Source organism: Berghia stephanieae, chromosome 3, assembly GCF_034508935.2.
Source record: "Berghia stephanieae isolate SIO BIC M18660-M18661 chromosome 3, UCSD_Bste_1.3, whole genome shotgun sequence".
In the NCBI taxonomy this organism is placed as follows: Eukaryota; Metazoa; Mollusca; class Gastropoda; order Nudibranchia; family Aeolidiidae; genus Berghia; species Berghia stephanieae.
Window position 1 is genome coordinate 3509556 of NC_088362.1, and position 20000 is coordinate 3529555.

At 34.3% G+C, this 20000-nt stretch overlaps 1 protein-coding gene and 1 long non-coding RNA gene across 2 annotated transcripts in view; one reads left to right on the plus strand and one right to left on the minus strand.

Annotated features, from left to right (window-relative positions):
* Nucleotides 1-2198: 2198 nt before the first annotated feature.
* LOC144967036 (dnaJ homolog subfamily C member 8-like) lies at nucleotides 2199-15727 on the plus strand. The gene is made up of 9 exons (XM_078903793.1): nucleotides 2199-2358; nucleotides 3371-3472; nucleotides 5121-5177; nucleotides 6493-6559; nucleotides 6835-6929; nucleotides 7437-7508; nucleotides 9130-9221; nucleotides 10978-11053; nucleotides 12084-15727. Exons 1-9 carry the CDS (start codon nucleotides 2230-2232, stop codon nucleotides 12192-12194), a joined length of 801 nt encoding a protein of 266 aa, XP_078759919.1. The 5' UTR covers nucleotides 2199-2229; the 3' UTR covers nucleotides 12195-15727.
* A 2335-nt stretch (nucleotides 15728-18062) lies between these two features.
* The window catches only part of LOC144969444 (uncharacterized), an 8423-nt gene continuing 6485 nt past the window's right edge, over nucleotides 18063-20000 (minus strand). Inside the window, exon 4 of the long non-coding RNA XR_013644754.1 lies at nucleotides 18063-20000. This exon is cut by the window's right edge and continues 196 nt beyond it. This is a non-coding gene — a long non-coding RNA (uncharacterized LOC144969444).

The following is a 20000-nucleotide window of genomic DNA, read 5'->3' on the forward strand; positions in this document are numbered from 1 at the left end:
GAATACAACTCACCGGATTTTGTTTTTCTTTTGTGGCAAAAAGGACTGGCATTTTGGACGTCATTTTTTGGTGTCAGTATCAGGCCATAACTTTACGAAGGCCACGGATAAATACGATCATCACAGGGTATGAAAATCCTAGGAATATATATTTCAGGGCTAAGATGTTGAAGGAATGAAGTAGATGTCTCACAGGTCTTTGTTATTTATCTTATACAGCACGATAAGCGATAAGTTCTCGGTAAATTATATCAAACAGACTATAGAGTAGTATGCAGATGACGTCACTCAGGCCTTTGTTATTGATTTTGCCATCCGCGTTTGTGAGTTGTTCTCACTAAACTGTATTAACCGGACTATAAAAGTTCATGGTTACACAGAGTTTTGTGTTGGTCCGTTATACTTCCGGATGGCAATGTTGTGAACTCCTTGGCCAAGCGCTTCTATTATAATAAACTGACTGTCGTCCTCCCTTATAGATAGTTCGAAGATGACGTCACTCATGTCTTTGTTATTTTTTTTTGCCATCCGCGTTTATGAGTACTTCTCACTAAACTGTATTAACCAGACTATAAACCTTCAAGGTTACACACAGTTTTGTTTGTTTTACTTCCGGATGGCAATGTTGTGAACTTCTTAGCCAAGTGCATACTATCTATAGGCACGTGGAACAACCTACCACCTATCGTAAATGGGAGCGATCTATATTCATGTTTTCGTCCAACCTAGTCATCGATCACATGATTTGTTGCTGTACATTTCTCAATGTGTCTAAACACGCTGCATTGTTTATGAAAGTTGTAAACATACCAATGAGTCATGCTGAGCAAAATGACCATTTTTAACGTTTGACATTTCTCAAACTGAACACTTTTCACTATGTGGGTCATTTTGAGCACATTTGGCAATGTGACCAACGACCTTGAGCACATAGAAATGTAATATAGATCATGCCCATTCAATCACCACGGAACAGTTTATATTCACTACTCTAGCACGCAAATGCACCATGAAATGTAAAACACCAAGACGCCTACATACCAGCAGATGTGGTTTGCAAATTAAGAGAAGAGAAAAAAAGGTTACACACAGTTTTGTGGTTGTATGTCTAACCTGGATGGCGGATGTTGTGATTATTTTAGCTAAATGCATAGTATCAATTCAGTAGAACACGGATATAGGGAAGAGCAGTTGTAGGCAGAAAAAAATTGTATTGTTAAAATGCCTATGTATCAGCAGCTCGTTATATCAGTCAAACAAGAAGAAAGACGTTGATTGTCAATACTACGAGTTTGTTTTTTAAAAAAACATTTGCTATAAGCGTGCTGTGCTGTACTTACAATTTTTTCAAGCCTTATATTCACGTATAGTAGGAGCATACGGCATACGGGAAACCATAAACTTCTCACATTGCAGTTAGTAGGTACTCAATAATAGCGATTCCTGGTTCCTTTTCTCTTTGGAAAGTGGGGGGCTAAATTTAACCCCATTTGTAAAAAAGTGGCATTTTGCGAAATCGCCAATGTTCACTGTGTTATGCAATTTATTTTTGTAACCATTTGAGAAGAGACCATTGTAAAGGGGAATTTTTGAGGATTACTGAAAAGTTCAGAGAAAAATTCGAATGAAAGCTATAAAAACAAAAAAAAAAAAACAAAAAAAAACAAAAAAAAACAAAAAACAAAAAAAAAAACAAACAAACAAACAAAACAAAACAAAATAAAAAAAAAAATACAAAACAGCCAAGACCTTGGGTAACAAAGTTACCCCCGACGTACGATTAAGGTTAAAACTGGAGGGGAACAAATTGAGCTTTTTTATAGAGCGCAATATCCACTAACTGTGCTCAAAGCGCTTTACAATGTGTCCCTGGCCAACAGCAGCACCATGTAGGACGGGACATGACGCCTGCTAGGCGATATTACAATTTTCGGACAGAAACAACTCTGTTAACGCCAGGTACTCCTTTTACACCTGAGTACGGTGAGAGAATGTGAGTAAAGAGCCTTTTCCAAGGACTCAACTATGCGAGGCTCGAACCCAGGACCTTCCGATCCGAAAGAGAGAGAGAGAGAGAGAGAGAGAGAGAGAGAGAGAGAGAGAGAGAGAGAGAGAGAGAGAGAGAGAGAGAGAGAGAGAGAGAGAGAGATCATAAAATGTTGTGGCAATAGAATAATACATCTTTACACGATGATCAAGAGTCCGGGCAATAGTTACTTCCGCTTGAAAATGGCGACAGAGATAAATTTTCCAATTAATCCAAACAATGATCCGACAGCTCAAATTCAAAGCAGCTCCGCTGGTGTACCCAATGAGGCTGGGTCATCAGAGGCAGCATTTTCAGAATTCTATGACGAGGTAAGGTTCAGACTTTTAAACAATGTTCAAGGGCCTCTTTTTGTAGATAGGTCCTAACTAGTGGCAGTGGTTCCTGCCACTTACTGTACTGTACTGTGTAACTTACTCAACTCATACTGGACTCATACTCTAGAACTACAACTACAACACTCATTCATACTCATACTCATGGACTCATACTCATACTTATCTACTGGACTGTACTGTACTGGGACTTGACACTGTCACTGTGTGATTTGTACTCGTTGGCTGATGCTTTAATTAGAGAGCTGCGCCGGTCGTACCAGTCAGTTTAGTGAGCTGCAGCAGTGGCTGGGAGTCAAAACAAAGTAAGAGTAAGTCAATGACAATTCAATGGTCAAATTGGGACCCAACTCGCCCAAAAATTCCCTACCACCACTGCTGGCGAATGAATAATGCATGTCTTCATGAAAATTATTGCGATAAGCACTTTTCAACAAAATTTAAATTATTTGTTGATAAGAATTGCCTCCATAAGAATAAGACAAGAGTTTGTGTATCCAAACTGTCGACTTAAAGTTAAAGTGCTCTGGAGTTATAGATGGAATCAGATTTTAATAGGAGTAGCTCATTTAAATGTTATTGCTCTCGAAAAATAGGTAAAAACGAAAAATTAGCCAGACTGAGACCACCACTACAGGTAATCACTAGCCTTGAAGGGAAATTACGCTTTTTTACGGTCCTACTGCCAAATCAAGGAAGGAATTTTTCCAATGCCCAATGCCTCGGCCGGACAAATGATATTATATAACGCGATATAACATTCCAAACATAGGTCCTGCTGTTTTGGGTCATGACTTGTTTGTTAGGGTGTCCTATTTTAGCTTTTTAAAAAGTTGGCCGCTATGGGTGTATAGTTAAGCTTTGGGTTTGTAATCATTCTCCATTTTTTATTCAATTACTTTTCATACAATGAAAGTTTTTTTGTTTTATCATTTTTAACAAGAAATGTTATTGTTTTGTCTTTTTTGTTTTTTTAAATCTTCTCCAGGTGAAAGCAATTGAGAAACGTGACTCAGTCTTGACTCCAAAGCAACAAATTGATCGACTCACTCGCCCTGGTGCTACTTATTTTAATTTGAATCCTTATGATGTAAGATATTTTATAATTTTTATATATTATTTTATGATCTCTCTCATTTAAAGCATTTCTTATTCTTCACTTGTCATAAGCACAGATGTTTTATGTGTTTAAAAAAAAATAAAGTTGTATGTGGTCTTATGATTTAAATATTTGTATTTTGTCCATCAAGACAGTATTGGTATCTGGGTGGGGTTCCTGACCTCCCATAGTGGACAAGGAGGCACTTAGATTAGATGAGATTACTTGGTTTTGTCCCTGGCTGGGAGGGAAACAGTCAAATGTATAATTATAATTTTGGCAGATGATATTTTTTGTCTTGTAAATCATCTCTCTTTTATGCACTGTATTATTTTTGTTTTCCATATATGATTTGGAAACATTTGAGTGTGTTCCTCTTAGTGAGGACCTGTGCTTATGTCAGAAATAGACATATAGGTGATCTGAAACAAGTACACTTATAGCGTGCTCTTGGAATCTACACCTGTTCCCTATTTGTACTATTTCCCCTTTGTCTTACTTTTTCTTGGGTGCTTTGATTGTAATTCTAAAACTTTTTACTATCCCATTTTCTTCCTTTTAACTGGTGCTGATATGACCTAAATGTGTCGCCATCGCTGTAAAACCCTTTAAAACAAACAAACAAACAAACAGTATTGGTTTTGTTTTTTTCTTTTTCTTAAAAAAAAATTTTGTTTAATTTTTAGGTAGTTGAGTGTTTTTAATTTATGTAATGTTCAAAATTATGGACATTTAAATTCTTTTCTCATGCCATTTTAAAGAAATCATATTCTTTTGGTTTGGATGTAAAATCTCATGGAGTGAAATTTGCCACTCTGATGGAAATTTTTTAAAATATCAATATTTTACATTTAACAGTGGGTGTGGTGATCAGTAATTTGCTGAAACCAAATATTGTATTAACCTTCTATCGAGGTCTAAATTTTTTGGAAGGGCATGGCATGTTTCTAGATTCAACTCTCAGCTGACATTTATTCACCTTTTCCTTCAACTTGAAAACCTACTTTTATTTCATTTTGATAGTCTGCTCTTTTTACAGTTTTGTCTTTCATTTAAGCAATCGTAGTTCATACCTCCCATAGCGAACAGGGAGGTACTTTCTGTGTCGTCTTCTATCCCCTCTTATCTGTTTTTCAATTGCTTTCTGTCTTTGTCTTGGAATGAGATTGCTTAGTTTTGTTCTGACTTTGGTCGGAGTCCATGGCTGAGAGGGAAACAGTCGAATGTATAGTTATAGTTTTGGGAGATAATATTTTTGTCCTTGTAAATCATCTCTCTGTTATGTACTGTTACTCTTTTCATTTTTACATATGATTTGTAAACATTTGAGTGTGTTCCTCTTAGTTAGGACCTGTACTTGTGTCTGGAGGAGACTTTTAGGTGATCTCAGACAAAGTACTTTGACGGCGTGCTCTTAGAATCTACATCTGTTCCCTATTTGAACCAATTCCCCTTTGTCTCACCTTTTCTTTTGTGCTTTAATTGTAATTCTAGAACTTTTAACCATACCATTTTCTTCCTTTTTACTGGCGCTGATATGACCTTAATGTGTTGCAAGCGCCGTAAAACCCTTAAACCAAAACAAACATAAAGCAATCGTAATATTTATTGTATATATTTTTTTTTCTTTCCTTGATAGGTACTTCAAATTGAACCAGATCTCCCTCTAAGTGATGTGAAAAAGAAATACAGGCAGGTAAGCACAGATAGATATTCATATATTCTCGATTTATAACTGATATCGTAAAATAGTAAATAATGAATTTATATAGCGCCTAAACATCCACATGAATCATGCTCTGCGGCACTTTACATTATAAGAATAAAAATGTTTAAAAACAACAAAATTAAAAATCACGACACTACATGATACATAATAAGCATGCTTACAAAAACAAAATCTAAGCAACATCTATTTCATGAAAAATAAGCCTCACGGAACAACTTAGTCTTCAGACATTTCCTTGATATTGTAAAGATGACTGTAGTATTGTACTGAGACTGGGAGTTACTGACAAATCTTGCTTCCTGTTCAGTATTATCTGACCCTAACAACAAAGTCATAAAATTTGGAGACAATTAATCTTAAGTCGATTATTTTTGGTGAGAAAAAAATTAAGATTAATTCAGTGCTCTTAGTTTTCCACTTTTTGGCGGAATCCCGCCTTTTCCAGCATCTTGGGTGCCATCATATCTGATGTTCATGTATCCGTGTTTTTTTTTGTGTTTTTTTTTTTTTTTTTTTTTAAAGCAGTCTCTGATGGGAAATATTTTGGTGGAAAAATCAATGCAAAATGTATCCTATTTTGCAATTTATAAACATTTTATGAGTCTATATAGCAGTAAGTATTATAACCACTTGGTTGCAACTACCAAGAAGTTCTAGCAATGGCATGAGACTTTTATGACTGTTAAGCCAAGATTTTATCTTCATCTCTTTATTTAGGGTTAAGTAACATTATTGGTGTTATAAATTGTCTGATTGGGAGGATGTTTGCAACTTATAAAATATTCCTTAAAATTTAAATATCTTATGTTCGGTATGGATGTGTGTATGATAAAGTTATAATTTCGATTTGGGTTGAGTTTGACCAATGGGCAGATAAATTTTCTACATTTTTTACAGATTGCCATTATCGTCACTGGTACTTTCAATTTCTCTAGTAATTTATTTGGCAACTAAGGAATGTTTATTTGTTTTTTGTTTTCTGGTATTTCCCCACTTGTGAAGGCCCTTATTTCTTATTTGATAATCGTAAATTACAACCTGTCGTAACAAAGATGGGAATTGGACGAGTTGATTTTTCAGACTTTTTGGCTTTCTCCTGTGAAAAAAGAAAAAAAACAGGAAATTTAATTAGACTTTGATTATTAGTTTTGTTCCTGTTGTGAGTAGTTATTAGTCACTTCTTGTATTATTCTTGAAAAAGATCGTTTCATATAGTGTATGGTACCCACTGAAATAAGAATTTAAAAAAATATTATTTTGTCATTTTTTTTCTTTTTCTTAGATGTCAATTCTTGTCCATCCGGACAAAAATCAAGATGACCGTGACAGAGCTCAGAAGTCATTTGAAGGTAATATTATACTTAATAAAGTCCAGAAGTATATAATTACTGATTTAACTGTTTAAGAATTGTGATAATAACTACCAATTATTCCTCATGTTTTCATTTTGTAATATTTACCAAATTGCATTCAACACATGACTGTAATTGCAGATGAAACAATTTCTTGATTCCTTATACACTTTTTGTCTTAATAAGAAGAGCATTTTATCTTGGAATACAGTAACACCTGTAGAGAGCATATTTACTGATTTATTTTTTTAATTTTTCAAACTGATTAACAGCTGTGAACAAGGCCTACAAAACTCTGGAAAATGAAGAAGGACTTAAGAGATGTAGAGAAGTTGTTGAGGAAGCAAGAATGCGTACAGATGAGATGGTAATATTTGTTTTTGTATTTTTGGTTGTTTTTGTTTTTTTCCAGCCCTTGTTATTAGGTCTGAACTGTGACGTTAAAGATGTTTTAAAAATTATTTTCTCTTTATAACTATTATGAAATTTTCTAACTCTTGCAAATATTAAAATGTCTAAAGAGTGAAGTATCTCATCAAATATATCTACAGGATGTCCACGAAGTCTGGGTACATGTCGCACTTCCCCATCTATTTATATTTATTCATTTATGCTATAGATTGTGGAGATTTGGCTGAATGATGCTTTTCTTCACTGAAGAAGAGGTCATGTATAGTTAAAATACTATTCATTTACATCCTAATCGAATAAGATAGAGTTTTTAAAGAAGAATGTGTACTATTACCATGTACCCAGACTTTATGGACACCCTATATATCTTTAACAGTTCGGGTTTGTCTGTTTTTTTCACCATTCTGAATTTTGGATAATAAGAGTTTGTCTGGGTTTTTTTTTCTTCTATTGTTCATCATAGATTAAACAAAAAAAGAAGCAGCTTAAGAAAGAGGGTAAACCACAGGATGTGCCAGAAGATGACCTAGAGAAGGTATGTACATACGTTGTAAATTGTAAAGTTGTGCGGCTATGTGGTCTAGTGGTATGACACTTGCTTTCGGATCGGAAGGTCCTAGGTTCGAGCCTCGCGCTCGGTGCATAGTTGAGTCCTTGGAAAAGGTTCTTTACTCACTTTCTCTCACCGTACTCGGGTGTAAAATGACTACCTGGCTGTTAACAGCGTTGTCTTTGTCCGAAAAATTGTAATATCGCCTAACAGGCGTCATGTCTCGTCCTACATGTTAAATGTTGCTGTTGACCAGGGACCCCTTGTAAAGCACTTTGAGCACATTTAGTGGATATTGCGCTATATAAAGATCAATTTTTAAAATATTAAAATATACTACAAGCTTCTCTTTTAATGATGATCATCATAAATATTAATAAGAAGTTTGTACATACATAAATTACATTTATTTAGCACTTCACAAGTATAATATTCAATCATGCATACGTACGAATATACAGACACACACACATTACTACATAGACAATCCTCATTTCATTTAACTTAAGCATACATCCTTTTGTTATATATCGAATACGTAAGTAAAGAGAGTCATCCCAAAATATAATTAATAAACATTTACTAAAACGTTTATGGACCTATATCATACAGTACAAGGTACAATGTTATGCATATTCGGACAAAACTAGAAATAAGTCAGTGATCTTTTGTTCTATCTTAATCTTACATTGTTTGGGCCGTATTACAATTTAAAAAAATGTAGATAGAGTGTTGCTCTTTCAGTTTAGTATTTTGTTTTTCTTTGATGTCAACTTTGCATTGTTATTGGTAACCCTGAAGCAGGCATCTGACTAGCAAACAATGGCATGGGATATATCAGTGCTGATGGTTTTCCTCGGATCCGCGGAAATCCTCCTTTTAAAAATTACATTTTCTCGAAACAGTGTGCTAGCAATGAGAGAGTTGATGTGTGGTGGAACACACAGGTGCAGTTTCCCGCTCTCCAGAAGTTAGCTAGAGTATCAATGATAGTCTATCATCTCAATTGCTCTAAAAGTGGGGTTTAGTGCAGTAGAAATGGGGCTTAAAGGCAATCGTTCAACATTTTCCTACTTTTTCACTTTTTGTCACCATCAGCACTGATATATTATAAGGTTTGATTGGATAAGCCTATCAGGGATGCCAAATGTCTGGTTTTACCGGCTTTTCTCCGTTTCACAACTAGCAGCGTTTCTTCTCCAAGAAGATAAGTCGTTGTTCACAAGACAGAAATCATATTATTGCAATTGATGCAACAATGGCCCCAAACACTTGTAAAGAAAAGGGAAGCATACCTGCCTATTATTACGGACCGTCCGTAATTGTTATGGAAGTGTAAGGACAATTACGGACTTACAGAAATAGAAGAAATATTACTGATACAAATGGTCGCAACGTTATATTAAAAAATCATTTTTTTTTTTTTTTCATTATTTACCGCATGTTACAATAAAAAAATCTCTAGCTCTAAAAGACTTCATGTATTATTATCACAAACCCTTTTCTATGACTTCAATATTTGCTTTTTTTTAAAAACATTTATGATGAATGCTTGACAAATATGTGAAGTTTTATCATGAGACTGGTATTTAATTTTTTTTTACAGTACAAGCATGCCGTTTATGTACAGACTTGTAAATTGTTTGCTGATTTAGAAAGATTGAGACAAGAAAGAGAAATGAAGGATATGCACGAGAGGTAATAGATTTTTTTTGTTCAATCAATATTATTCTGTCACTGTTTGTGGTACCTACAGAAATAGAGATGAAGAATTATTTTCAACTTCACAATAAAACCCCTCAGGTCCTAAATTCTTTATTTATTTAGATTTTTTATTTTTTATTAGCATAATAAATATGCAATTTCCGCATACGGACAACATCCTTATCTTATGTTGGTTTCAATGTAACATACTATTTTTATTTTACGCACTGCTGAGGTGTAATTTTAATTTGTATACAATGTCATTGAAAAATTCAATAATTTTATAGAATTAGGATTTAGAAAGATATTTTAACACAGAGTCCTTTTAAAAATCAACTTATTTTTGGTAAACTTCACAAGTTGCAATTTTAAATTCTTTTATTTATTTATTTTTTTTTTTCTCTCACTCTCCTTGAAATATTCCTAAGATATGTCAGGACTTTTTTGGTCTTTTTTTCTTCAGACTTTTGGAGAGTGAAATGTTTTTAGGGTTGCCTTTAAGGCTGGCAGTCAATGCTTCAAAATGATAATATTGCTGTTTGAATGCATTTTAATTTTAAAATCATTTAAAGTTACCTTAAGATTTCAGCTTTCTTATAATTCATTGTATAAACAATTTTTTTTCAAGAACTTGCCCACTTATTGAACATCTTGAATATATTGAAAGTTTCTTGATTAACTTTTTGGATTCAATGTGTCTCTAAAGAGTATGTAAATTTGTTCGTGTGTGGGGTTTATTTACCCCCCCAAAAATTCAATATTTTTATAGAATCGGGATTTAGAAAGATATTTTAACACAGTCCTTTTAAAAATCAAGTTTTTTTGGTAAACTTCACAAGTTGCAATTTTAAAATTCTTTTTTTTTTTTTTTCTTTTCTTCTCTCACTCTCCTTGAAATATTCCTAAGATATGTCAGGACTTTTTTGGTCTTTTTTTTCTGTTTGAATGCATTTTAATTTTAAAATCATTTAAAGTTACCTTAAGATTTCAGCTTTCTTATAATTCATTGTATAAACAATTTTTTTTTCAAGAACTTGCCCACTTATTGAACATCTTGAATATATTGAAAGTTTCTTGATTAACTTTTTGGATTCAATGTGTCTCTAAAGAGTATGTAAATTTGTTAATATGTGGGTTTTTTTGACCCCCCATAATGGGCAGTGAGGCACTTAGTATGTCCTCTATCCCCCTGTATCTGTTTTCCAATTGCTTTCTGTCTTTGTCTTGGAATAAGAATACTTAGTTTTGTCTTGACCCTGGCTGGAGTCCTTGGCTGGGAGGGAAACAGTCAAATGTATAGGTTGGAAGATGATATTTTTTTCCCATGTATTTCATCTCTGTATTGTCTACTTTTTTTTTTTTTGTTAGGATTTTTAAAATAAACATATGATATGTAAACATTTGAGCGTATTCCTCTTAGTGGGGAATTGTCCTTGTGTCAGGATGAGACTTATATATGATCTCAAATACAATGATAGTGTGCTCCTGGAATCTACATCTTTTCCCTATTTCTGCCATTTTCCTTTGTCTTACTTTTCTTGTGTGCTTTTAATTGTAAATCTATAACTTTTTTACTGTCCCATTTTCTTCTTTTTACTGGCGCTGAAATAACCTAAATGTGTTGCAAGCGCCATAAAACCCTTAAAAACAAACAATAAATTTCTTAGTTATCAAATGTCAATAGTCTTGCACTTTTTGGGGTTTTTTTGGGACAAATTTCATCCACAAAGCATTGTTTCCTTGTCCACAGAAAACGAAAAGCAGAAGAAGAAGTTTTAGAAGAGGAGAAAAAGAAAATGGACAAAGAGTGGCAGAAAAATTTTGAGGTATGTCAAAACATTGAATTAGATTTTATTCCTATTTTTCATCACCCTACCTAGTAAATACAGCTATTCTTTTTTTAAATTATTGAATACAACAAAAAGCTCTATTATGTAAACTGTCATTGTCAAATTTTGTCCCAATCAAGCGGCTGGGGGTTGGACAGGGTATGACTTTTCATGTAGAAAAAAATCTGTTTCCAAGGAATCGTCCCAATTAAGCGATTGGGGGTTGGACAGGGTATGACTTTTCATGTAGAAAAAAATCTGTTTCCAAGGAATCGTCCCAATTAAGTGATTGGGGGTTGGACACGGTATGACTTTTCATGTAGAAAAAAATCTGTTCCCAAGGAATCGTCCCAATTAAGTGATTGGGGGTTGGACAGGGTATGACTTTTCATGTAGAAAAAAATCTGTTTCCAAGGGATCGTCCCAATTAAGTGATTGGGGGTTGGACAGGGTATGACTTTTCATGTAGAAAAAATCTGTTTCCAAGGAATCGTCCCAATTAAGTGATTGGGGGTTGGACAGGGTATGACTTTTCATGTAGAAAAAAATCTGTTCCCAAGGAATCGTCCCAATTAAGTGATTGGGGGTTGGACAGGGTATGACTTTTCATGTAGAGAAAAATCTGTTTCCAAGGAATCGTCCCAATTAAGTGATTGGGGGTTGGACAGGGTATGACTTTTCATGTAGAAAAAAATCTGTTTCCAAGGAATCGTCCCAATTAAGCGACGTCCCCAATACCGGCTTGAAATGTACAAGACCAAGTACTGTGAATGCATTTTACAAGGCTTTTAATGTTGTATATTAAATAATTTATTGGTGTCCTTTCCTGACTTACTGGCCTTTTTAAAAAATTTGTTTGTTTTGTTTAAACTGATATTGATAAATGAAATTATGTTCCTGTCAAGGATAGATTTTAACAATACTTTCATAAATTAAGCACTTGCTTACTTCTTTCTCTGTCTGCTTCTGTTTAATTAAGAGGCATTCACTTGATTCAATAAATCACTACCGAATCTTTCATTTGCAGGAAAGTAGATCAGGACGTGTTGATAGCTGGAGAAACTGGACCAAGACCAAAGGCAAAAAAAGTGGAAAAGGGAATCTGAAACCTCCGAAATTGAAGGCAGAGAAAAGATAATGATAGCTTTAAATGATCATTAATTTTTTGTACATATCTATAAATATTTTCTGTATCATAATCGACAAAAAGATATGATCACTGAGAAATTTACAATCCAACATTCATCTAAATAGATCTCTGGCTCACTCAAAACACATTGCCCCAAATTATTCTTTTTTTGTTTGTTTTTGTATCATAATTTACTTGTCCTCTTTGTCTACCAGGGATAAGGAATAAAAGACCATAGTTATCAAGGCGGGGGTGTTGTGTCTGGAAAATTATTGGAGGTTTTTGTTTGTTTGTTTGTTTAACTTTTGACATATTGCATTTAAAGTATATTCCATTTATAGACCTGTCTACTTTCACGAAAAAAATTTTAGAACTAAGAATTTTTGGGCCCCATCCTAAAAACAGAATGAGTATCTCAATTTCAATAAACCTTGCTGAAAATGAAAAATACAGTGACAAATCCCATAGTGTTAGGAGTTTGATGTCTTATTCAGTCCTCCTAATGGCAAATTGGTAACCGATAAGTATAAGGCTAGTGTTTTTTTCAAGTTAAAATTATGAATTGTCAAAATTTCAAGTAGGTAGGTCTGCTTTCAGTAACTTTGTTAAGATGTAAATTAGTCAAGATATTTTATAAGACTGGCCCTTTCAGCACCTATGAAAGGTTGCCTTTGTCAGTAGCTATGAAAGATTGCCTTTGCCAGTAGCTATGAAAGGTTGCCTTTGCTAGTAGCTATGAAAGATAACTTTTATAATCTGTTCCTCAGGTTTATATTTCTTTAATTTTCTATGAGGTGGAAACGGAGGGAACATAGTCATTTATTGTTGTTATTCTGGTCGAGTGTAAGCTGTTGTTTCAAGTAATTGTTATTTCAAGAGTCTTATGTTGAAATAAAATATTATGGCACTTAGTTCTCATACCCGTATTATGATTATGATTTTTTAAAAGCTTTCATACCTACTTATATCCTAAAATGTACATTTTCCGTGATTGGTTGATGTGCCGAAATGAAAGACAGTAGTATCATGATCTGTTTGTACGTTTTTAAGGAAACAGAAACTAATTTGTTGTTCCTTTACAAGGACATTTACCTACTCGATCAATTATGTTTTTTATCGATTTCCCTCACCTTTGTTTAAAGCTCCACATTGCCATTTGAAAATGTCATCTTAAATTCTGTTCATTGCAGAATTATTTATATTTGTTCAGTTCCGTAATACTTTGAACAGAATTATCTATAAAATGAAAGGATCAATGATTCACTCAAAGTTGTTGAAATACCAAGTGCTAAAAACTGCTGGCAGTTTCCAAAAATAATGTGTTTTGACTTGAAATGATTTAATTTTTCAGGCTGTTAAATGTCATCACTTTCTCATGCTTTAAAAATATCAGATTTTGAACGTTCGGGATCTTTATGGAGATGTTATTGTATATTTGTTGGATTTTTACCAAAATAAAAAATAGTTGTGTTTTTTATAAGACTGAAAGTACACATGGATATTAATGCGAGCTTACTTTCGACACAAATTCTTCCAAGTTATTTATTGAGTTCAAACATTGCCTGTGTTCGTGTTGTTTTGTATCTCGTAAGTACAGTTCAATGAGTGCAAGGATTTTAAACAATTATATAGTGGAATGAATAAGGCGACTACATAGAGTGACTGTATCACGATATTTACAGATTAAATTCTCTGGGGCTGGCAGAAACCCAAAATGCTCCGACAGTAGACAGAGGGGTCACTTTTGCTGTGTCTTCCATCTCATATTGTTCTCTGTGAGCATTTGACTGTATCCTTCATCGCGGGATCCTTTGCTTGTACCTGGGTTTGACTTCTATGTGGTGTTAACTCACTCAACCCTAACACCGACTATATCCGTAGTATACCCGGGTTACTTTTACCCCATCCCTATTAATGACATCCTTATGAGAAATTAAAGGCGTAGCTAGTATCAAAGCTAATGTTTTTAATTTTTGCATGTTAATGGGAGTTGAATAAAACTATCTATGCACATTCTTATTTCTAATACATTTTTTTCCAGTTTTGAAACGTAGCCAAAATCTCTAGGGTTGAGTGAGTTTAAAAAAGGCACATTTATAGATTGCTTGTGGATCCTCTGTACCCTATTTTAACCAGCATTTTCTTTGGTACCTTACCTACTTTAACTTCAGATCTATAACTTTTTACTAATCCTGTCTGATATATCTTGATATGTACCTCACCATTTTCTCTAAGGCTTTTTTTTTTTAAGGTAATTGGATTCAATAGTTTGATGTCACATCGCCCAGCAACGGCGGTCATCGTTTTTCTAAACAAAGAAAATCGGTATCTTTTATTCTTCATGCTGGCTAGAACTTTTCATATGTCTTGTGATCAGAATGTGTAAAAGTCAAAACATGATCATATTTATAATGTTTTTTTCTCCTCTGGATACACTTTTATACTTCATAAGGGCATTGTTCGGATAGTTTAGAGCCAGTTACTAAGTTACTATGCGTCATTACGAGGGAAGTGACGTTACGACTGTTGAAGCGTATTAGTATGGTTTTATTATTCGTTTAGTTTTTAAATTTTAATAAACAAAACTATTTGGTAGGAGATTTATAAGGTGATCGATGGAAGATAAATTTCCTTTTATAATCTTTTTACTGCTGAAATATATTGTTTAAGAAATGAGTTTTGAACTACCAGACAGGGTAAAGGTCTATCTACTGTGGCTTAAGTTCTTATTTATTTAGTACTCCAAAGATCTGTCGTCAAATGAAAGTATCATCCGTGATGGAACTACAATGTAGGTTCATTGTTTTTAAATGATAACCATTATGACTGCAACTATCTGATTTGTAATGCAAACACTACTTGTCGCAGTCGATTTTGTGACTTAGATCATTTTTTTGTTGGTTTTTTTTTTATGTATGTCACAAATCAAATTTGACTTATCTTTAGGGGTATGATGGGCTGAAGAGGGTGTTTCAAATTAGCCACAATAAAATTGACAATCTTAACACCGCTTTTTTTCTAATTATTGGCCTCTTAATCATACTTTAAAATAGTATATTTATTGATTTATCACGTTTCTTTCTAGGTTTATTGATGAAACTAAAAATAAGTTTATTTTAATAATTATTTAAAAAAATTTTTACCAAATTGTGATGCTATCATTTGATAATTTCACGTTTCATAATTAAACTCATGTGTGTTATACTGTTTATAATATTACCTACGATTACTATAGTAATATGTAGAATTTCAGCTTAGACTTAGACATGATGATAAATTGACTGATTACTAATTCACTAATTCTGCCATATGTTGTTGTATGATTTGGTGAGATATCTATTAAAATGAAAAAAGAGCCAAAAAATAAAAATGATTGGCAAACTTGACTGTGGATGTGTGTAAATTGTGAAAGAGATGTGAGTAATAAGGAGTGAATTTGTATAGAATGGAATGTTATATACATGTAGAGGTTAAGAAATTTATGTTCATGGAAGAGACATGTCGGAATTATTGATTAAAATGAATTTCATGTTGTTATTCTACTTCCTTTTGGTTTGAGTGAGTGATTTTTTTTCTTTTCTTTACATTTTTGTTTTGTCACTTCTGAGTTGATTTTTGACGAATCAAAACATGAAATTTGTGACACTCCCTCACACGTGCTCGGACAAACATAGTTCGGTTGTTTATAAACAGCAACATGAATGAAATCGACCTCTCCCTGATAACTGTTATCGTTTTTTTTACCGCCAAATGGGTGACTAGTTATCACACGATTTTCTTAGATTATGAATGTTTAAATTTACACACAGTTTTCTGTATGTTAGTTCCATTGTTCAAGCGGTAGAACAGTGGGTATTTTACTTAAACACATACCATCGATAGTAAAACCTGTAGAGTTTGCTGTGTCTACCAATCAGTGCCATTGTTTACATTGTGACGATTGTCCGAGAGGCGTGGTTATCTATCTGTCTATTGATTTGCAAGACCTGATTTTACTGGACAAGAATAGAACACATAACGATAATACAATTTAATAATAATGATATTTCTGGAGCGCCTTTTTCATTATAAATCTTCAAAGACACTTTACAAATTTGTTTCCATACCATAACGTCATGTATATGCACACATAGACCCACATACTGGGTGGGGTTTCTGACCTCCCATAGTGGCAGGGAGGTACATACTGTGTCTTCTATCTGGGTGGGGTTTCTGACCTCCCATAGTGGCAGGGAGGTACATACTGTGTCTTCTGTCTGGGTGGGGTTCCTGACCTCCCATAGTGGCAGGGAGGTACATACTGTGTCTTCTATCTGGGTGGGGTTTCTGACCTCCCATAGTGGGCAGGGAGGTACTTACTGTGACTTCTATCCCCCCCCCCCCCCCCCCCCCTTATCTGTTTTCCAACATGCTTTCTGTCTTTGTCTTGGAATGAGATTACTTGGTTTTGTCCTAGCTGGGAGGGAAACAGTCGAATGCATAGTTATTGTTTTGGGAGATGATATTTTCTTCCTTGTAAATCATCTCTCTATTATGTATTATTATTTTTGTTATTTTTAATGTATAATTAAATGTAAGCATTTGAGTGTATTCCTCTTTGTTGGATCTTGTGTATGTGTAAGTACATTGATGGTATGCTCTTGGAATCTACATCTGATCCCTATTTGTTCCCAATTCCCCCTTGTCTTACTCTCTCTTGGGTGCTTTAATTGTAATTCTAGAACTTTCGACTTTCCCATTTTCTTCCTTTTTACTGGCGCTGATATGACCTTAATGTGTTGCAAGCGCCGTAAATCCCTTAAAATCAAACAACAATTACTTGACAAGAATAGAACACATAACGATAATAGTAAGGATATTTCTATAGCGCCTTTTTCATTATAAATCTTCAAAGACACTTTACAAATTTGCCTGCATACCATAACGTCATGGACCTACACAAAATGCACACATAGGCCCACGTTTTTAGAATTAAGAGCATGATTATAAACAATTAGGAATTATTGAGGACTCTTGAACTTACGAGGCTGAGTTAAAAAGTAATGAGACAAATCTCGTACTGAATTAATTTCTTTTTCATGTGACATATTTTAAAGGATGCCATTGTTGTTGTCTCCAAGCAATTGTACATCATAATCTATAATCAGTAAAGTATGTGTCACATACTAATTATTATTATAATTATTATTTGATATAGCGCCAATATCCACAAATAGTGCTCAGAGGTGCTTTACAATAGTTTTAAGTATCACACATGTTCATTCATTCGGCTACAAAATCACTACAACAGTCACACACATCTTGATCGATATTCACACAGAATCACGATAAGCAGAATGAAAAAGATCGGTTTTGAAGACTGGTAGACTTTCACATTGTCGGGTTTTAGGTGGTGAAGAATTCCATACGATTGGAGCCGAAAATGCAAAACCGCGCTCAGCAAACTTTGTTCTTGGGATGTTTTTCTCCATTAGCGAGGAACTGCTGGATCGCAGATATCGAGTTGGTCTATATTCCCCGACAAGGCATTCAAGGTATTCAGGTGATGTATGGTGAAGGCAAATTGTAAGCAAAACATGCGATTTTGTATTTTATTCTTTTCTCTATTGGAAGCCAGTGTATTGACTTAAGGACTGGTGTTATAATGACCGAAAATTTTCAGACTTTTTGAAAAATTAGCATTTACAGGCCTGATCAATGGGTGAATGACCCTGTTTTAAAAGTTCTCTCGGCGCTTGGTGCAAAAACTATGTTTGTTGTTTTTTCGGCCACAAAAATGACGTTTTTTGTGGTCCTATTTTAAGTAGCATTTAAATTGTTTAAATGTGTTGCAGGCGCCTTACAGTACAGTCACTAGAAATATAACAAACAAACCAGTTTATATTTTTGTATCAAAGTTTATTTGATTTTGAGTTGACAAGTTTGGTATATTATTATGTAATTGTATATAGAATGTAGATGATAATATCAATTATTCTAAATAATATCAGTCAGTTTGCCGTATTGCGGCACAAATTGTAGATCAATAAATATATTGTATGATTGGATGGAGCTCTCAGTCTAATTACAACTCAACCATGTATTGTAGTACATTACCATTGTCACATGAGAGGTATGCGTCATATTATATTTAAGCATTATTATAATTCCGACATATGTCCAACACTTCACTTGCAGCGTTGTCCCCGCCCACATTTATAGGAGGATAGGAAACTGACTAAGACGTTTGTTGTATTGAAGAGAGAAACATTATTGATTTGAATTTGAATTTGAAAATAAGTTGAAACCTACACTTCAGTCAGAGTTGCTCAATTTGTAGAGCTAGCTCTCCGCGCCAACGAACCGGCATCGTGTCAGTTTTTATTTTTAAACCAGTCTGTCCGCCTAGCAGTGATTTTGCTAGCTGGGTCTAAGTCTAAGCCGACAAAAAGTGCCCAATCCTAAAACTAAAATTACTATTTACCAACAAAAAAAATAATGTGCGATAGGGCTGATTGGAATAATGTAGCATTGGAAACTCAATGAATCTTGGACATGATCAGTGAGGCAGCGTTGAGAATAAGAATGATTGTGATGATAATAATAATAATTATAGTAATAAGATCCGTCACACAATGATAGCTGGCTGCAAAGGAAAAATAAAAGTAGCGAAGCTTAGTTTCGAGGCAATTGAATTTGAAAATTAATTAAAGTCCAATGGCCCTATTACTATTATTACCCACATGGATAGTTATTTAGTTACCAGCGGTCGACAGTGTTATCACTCATGACAACTAAAATCTCGCAATATAGTATAGGCATACGCTCTGTGGAGAATCAGTTGATTTGATTGTTATTGTGATTATTACAAGTTACCATTTTGACAAGCATTGTCTGAAAGTCTCGACGACAGAAATGAATAAAATGGTGGATGAAATGAGTCGAGTCCCTCAATGATTTAGCTCTGTATGTTGTGGTGAAGAAAACCCGTAAAAGAAAACATAGAAAGTTGGCGGGATGAATTTATTATAGATAGATGGATGGATAAATGTGACCCCTCGTCTCAAAACGGTATTAAGTCGGGATGATTAAGATACTGGAAAGGGAATTTGTAGCCAGAAATATCATGCTTAAGTTGGGTTTATATGCTTTAAGGAGGAGGAGGAATGTCATATTTTACTGTACTAGATACCAATGTGTCATATTCTTGACGAGTTGAACTATAATTTGACTTTTTAGCAGCTGGTCCATCCCGACATAATACCGTTTTGAGACGAGGGGTCACAAATAGATAGACAGATTTATGAGTAGATGGATGGATGATCTATTGGTGACTGGTAAAGGAGAATGGACAAATAAAATTTGATTCATGAAACTTTTAAATTACGCAAAGTACACGTTTGGGTTTGTTTTGTTTTTTGTTTACGTATTTTTACGCGAGGGCAAATGTTTATGGGGTCATTGAATCCAATTAAATTGTGGCATTTAAAATATCAAAAAAAGATATGGGATCTCGACATGAAATATCAAGCTGCGCCTGATATTTTGAAAACTGCCTCCCATCTGCGGAGTTATATATTTTTTTTAATGGTCTTGTTACACTGGCAGCTTTTGTCAATACCGTCTTATCATTTGGATAAACCGGGGATGGTCGGTACGTAAAAATCGGACTTTTATCGATGCATGTATCAATAGGGAGTGAGATTAGCGGAAGAGTAGCGTCCCTTGATTGGACGTCACCCATAGTCTGTGACGTCACCGGCGGAAAAGTTATTAGAGAGAGCACGTCATGTTGGTTGTGCGCATGCGTTTCTCGTCCTCGCTTCCGGTGAAAGC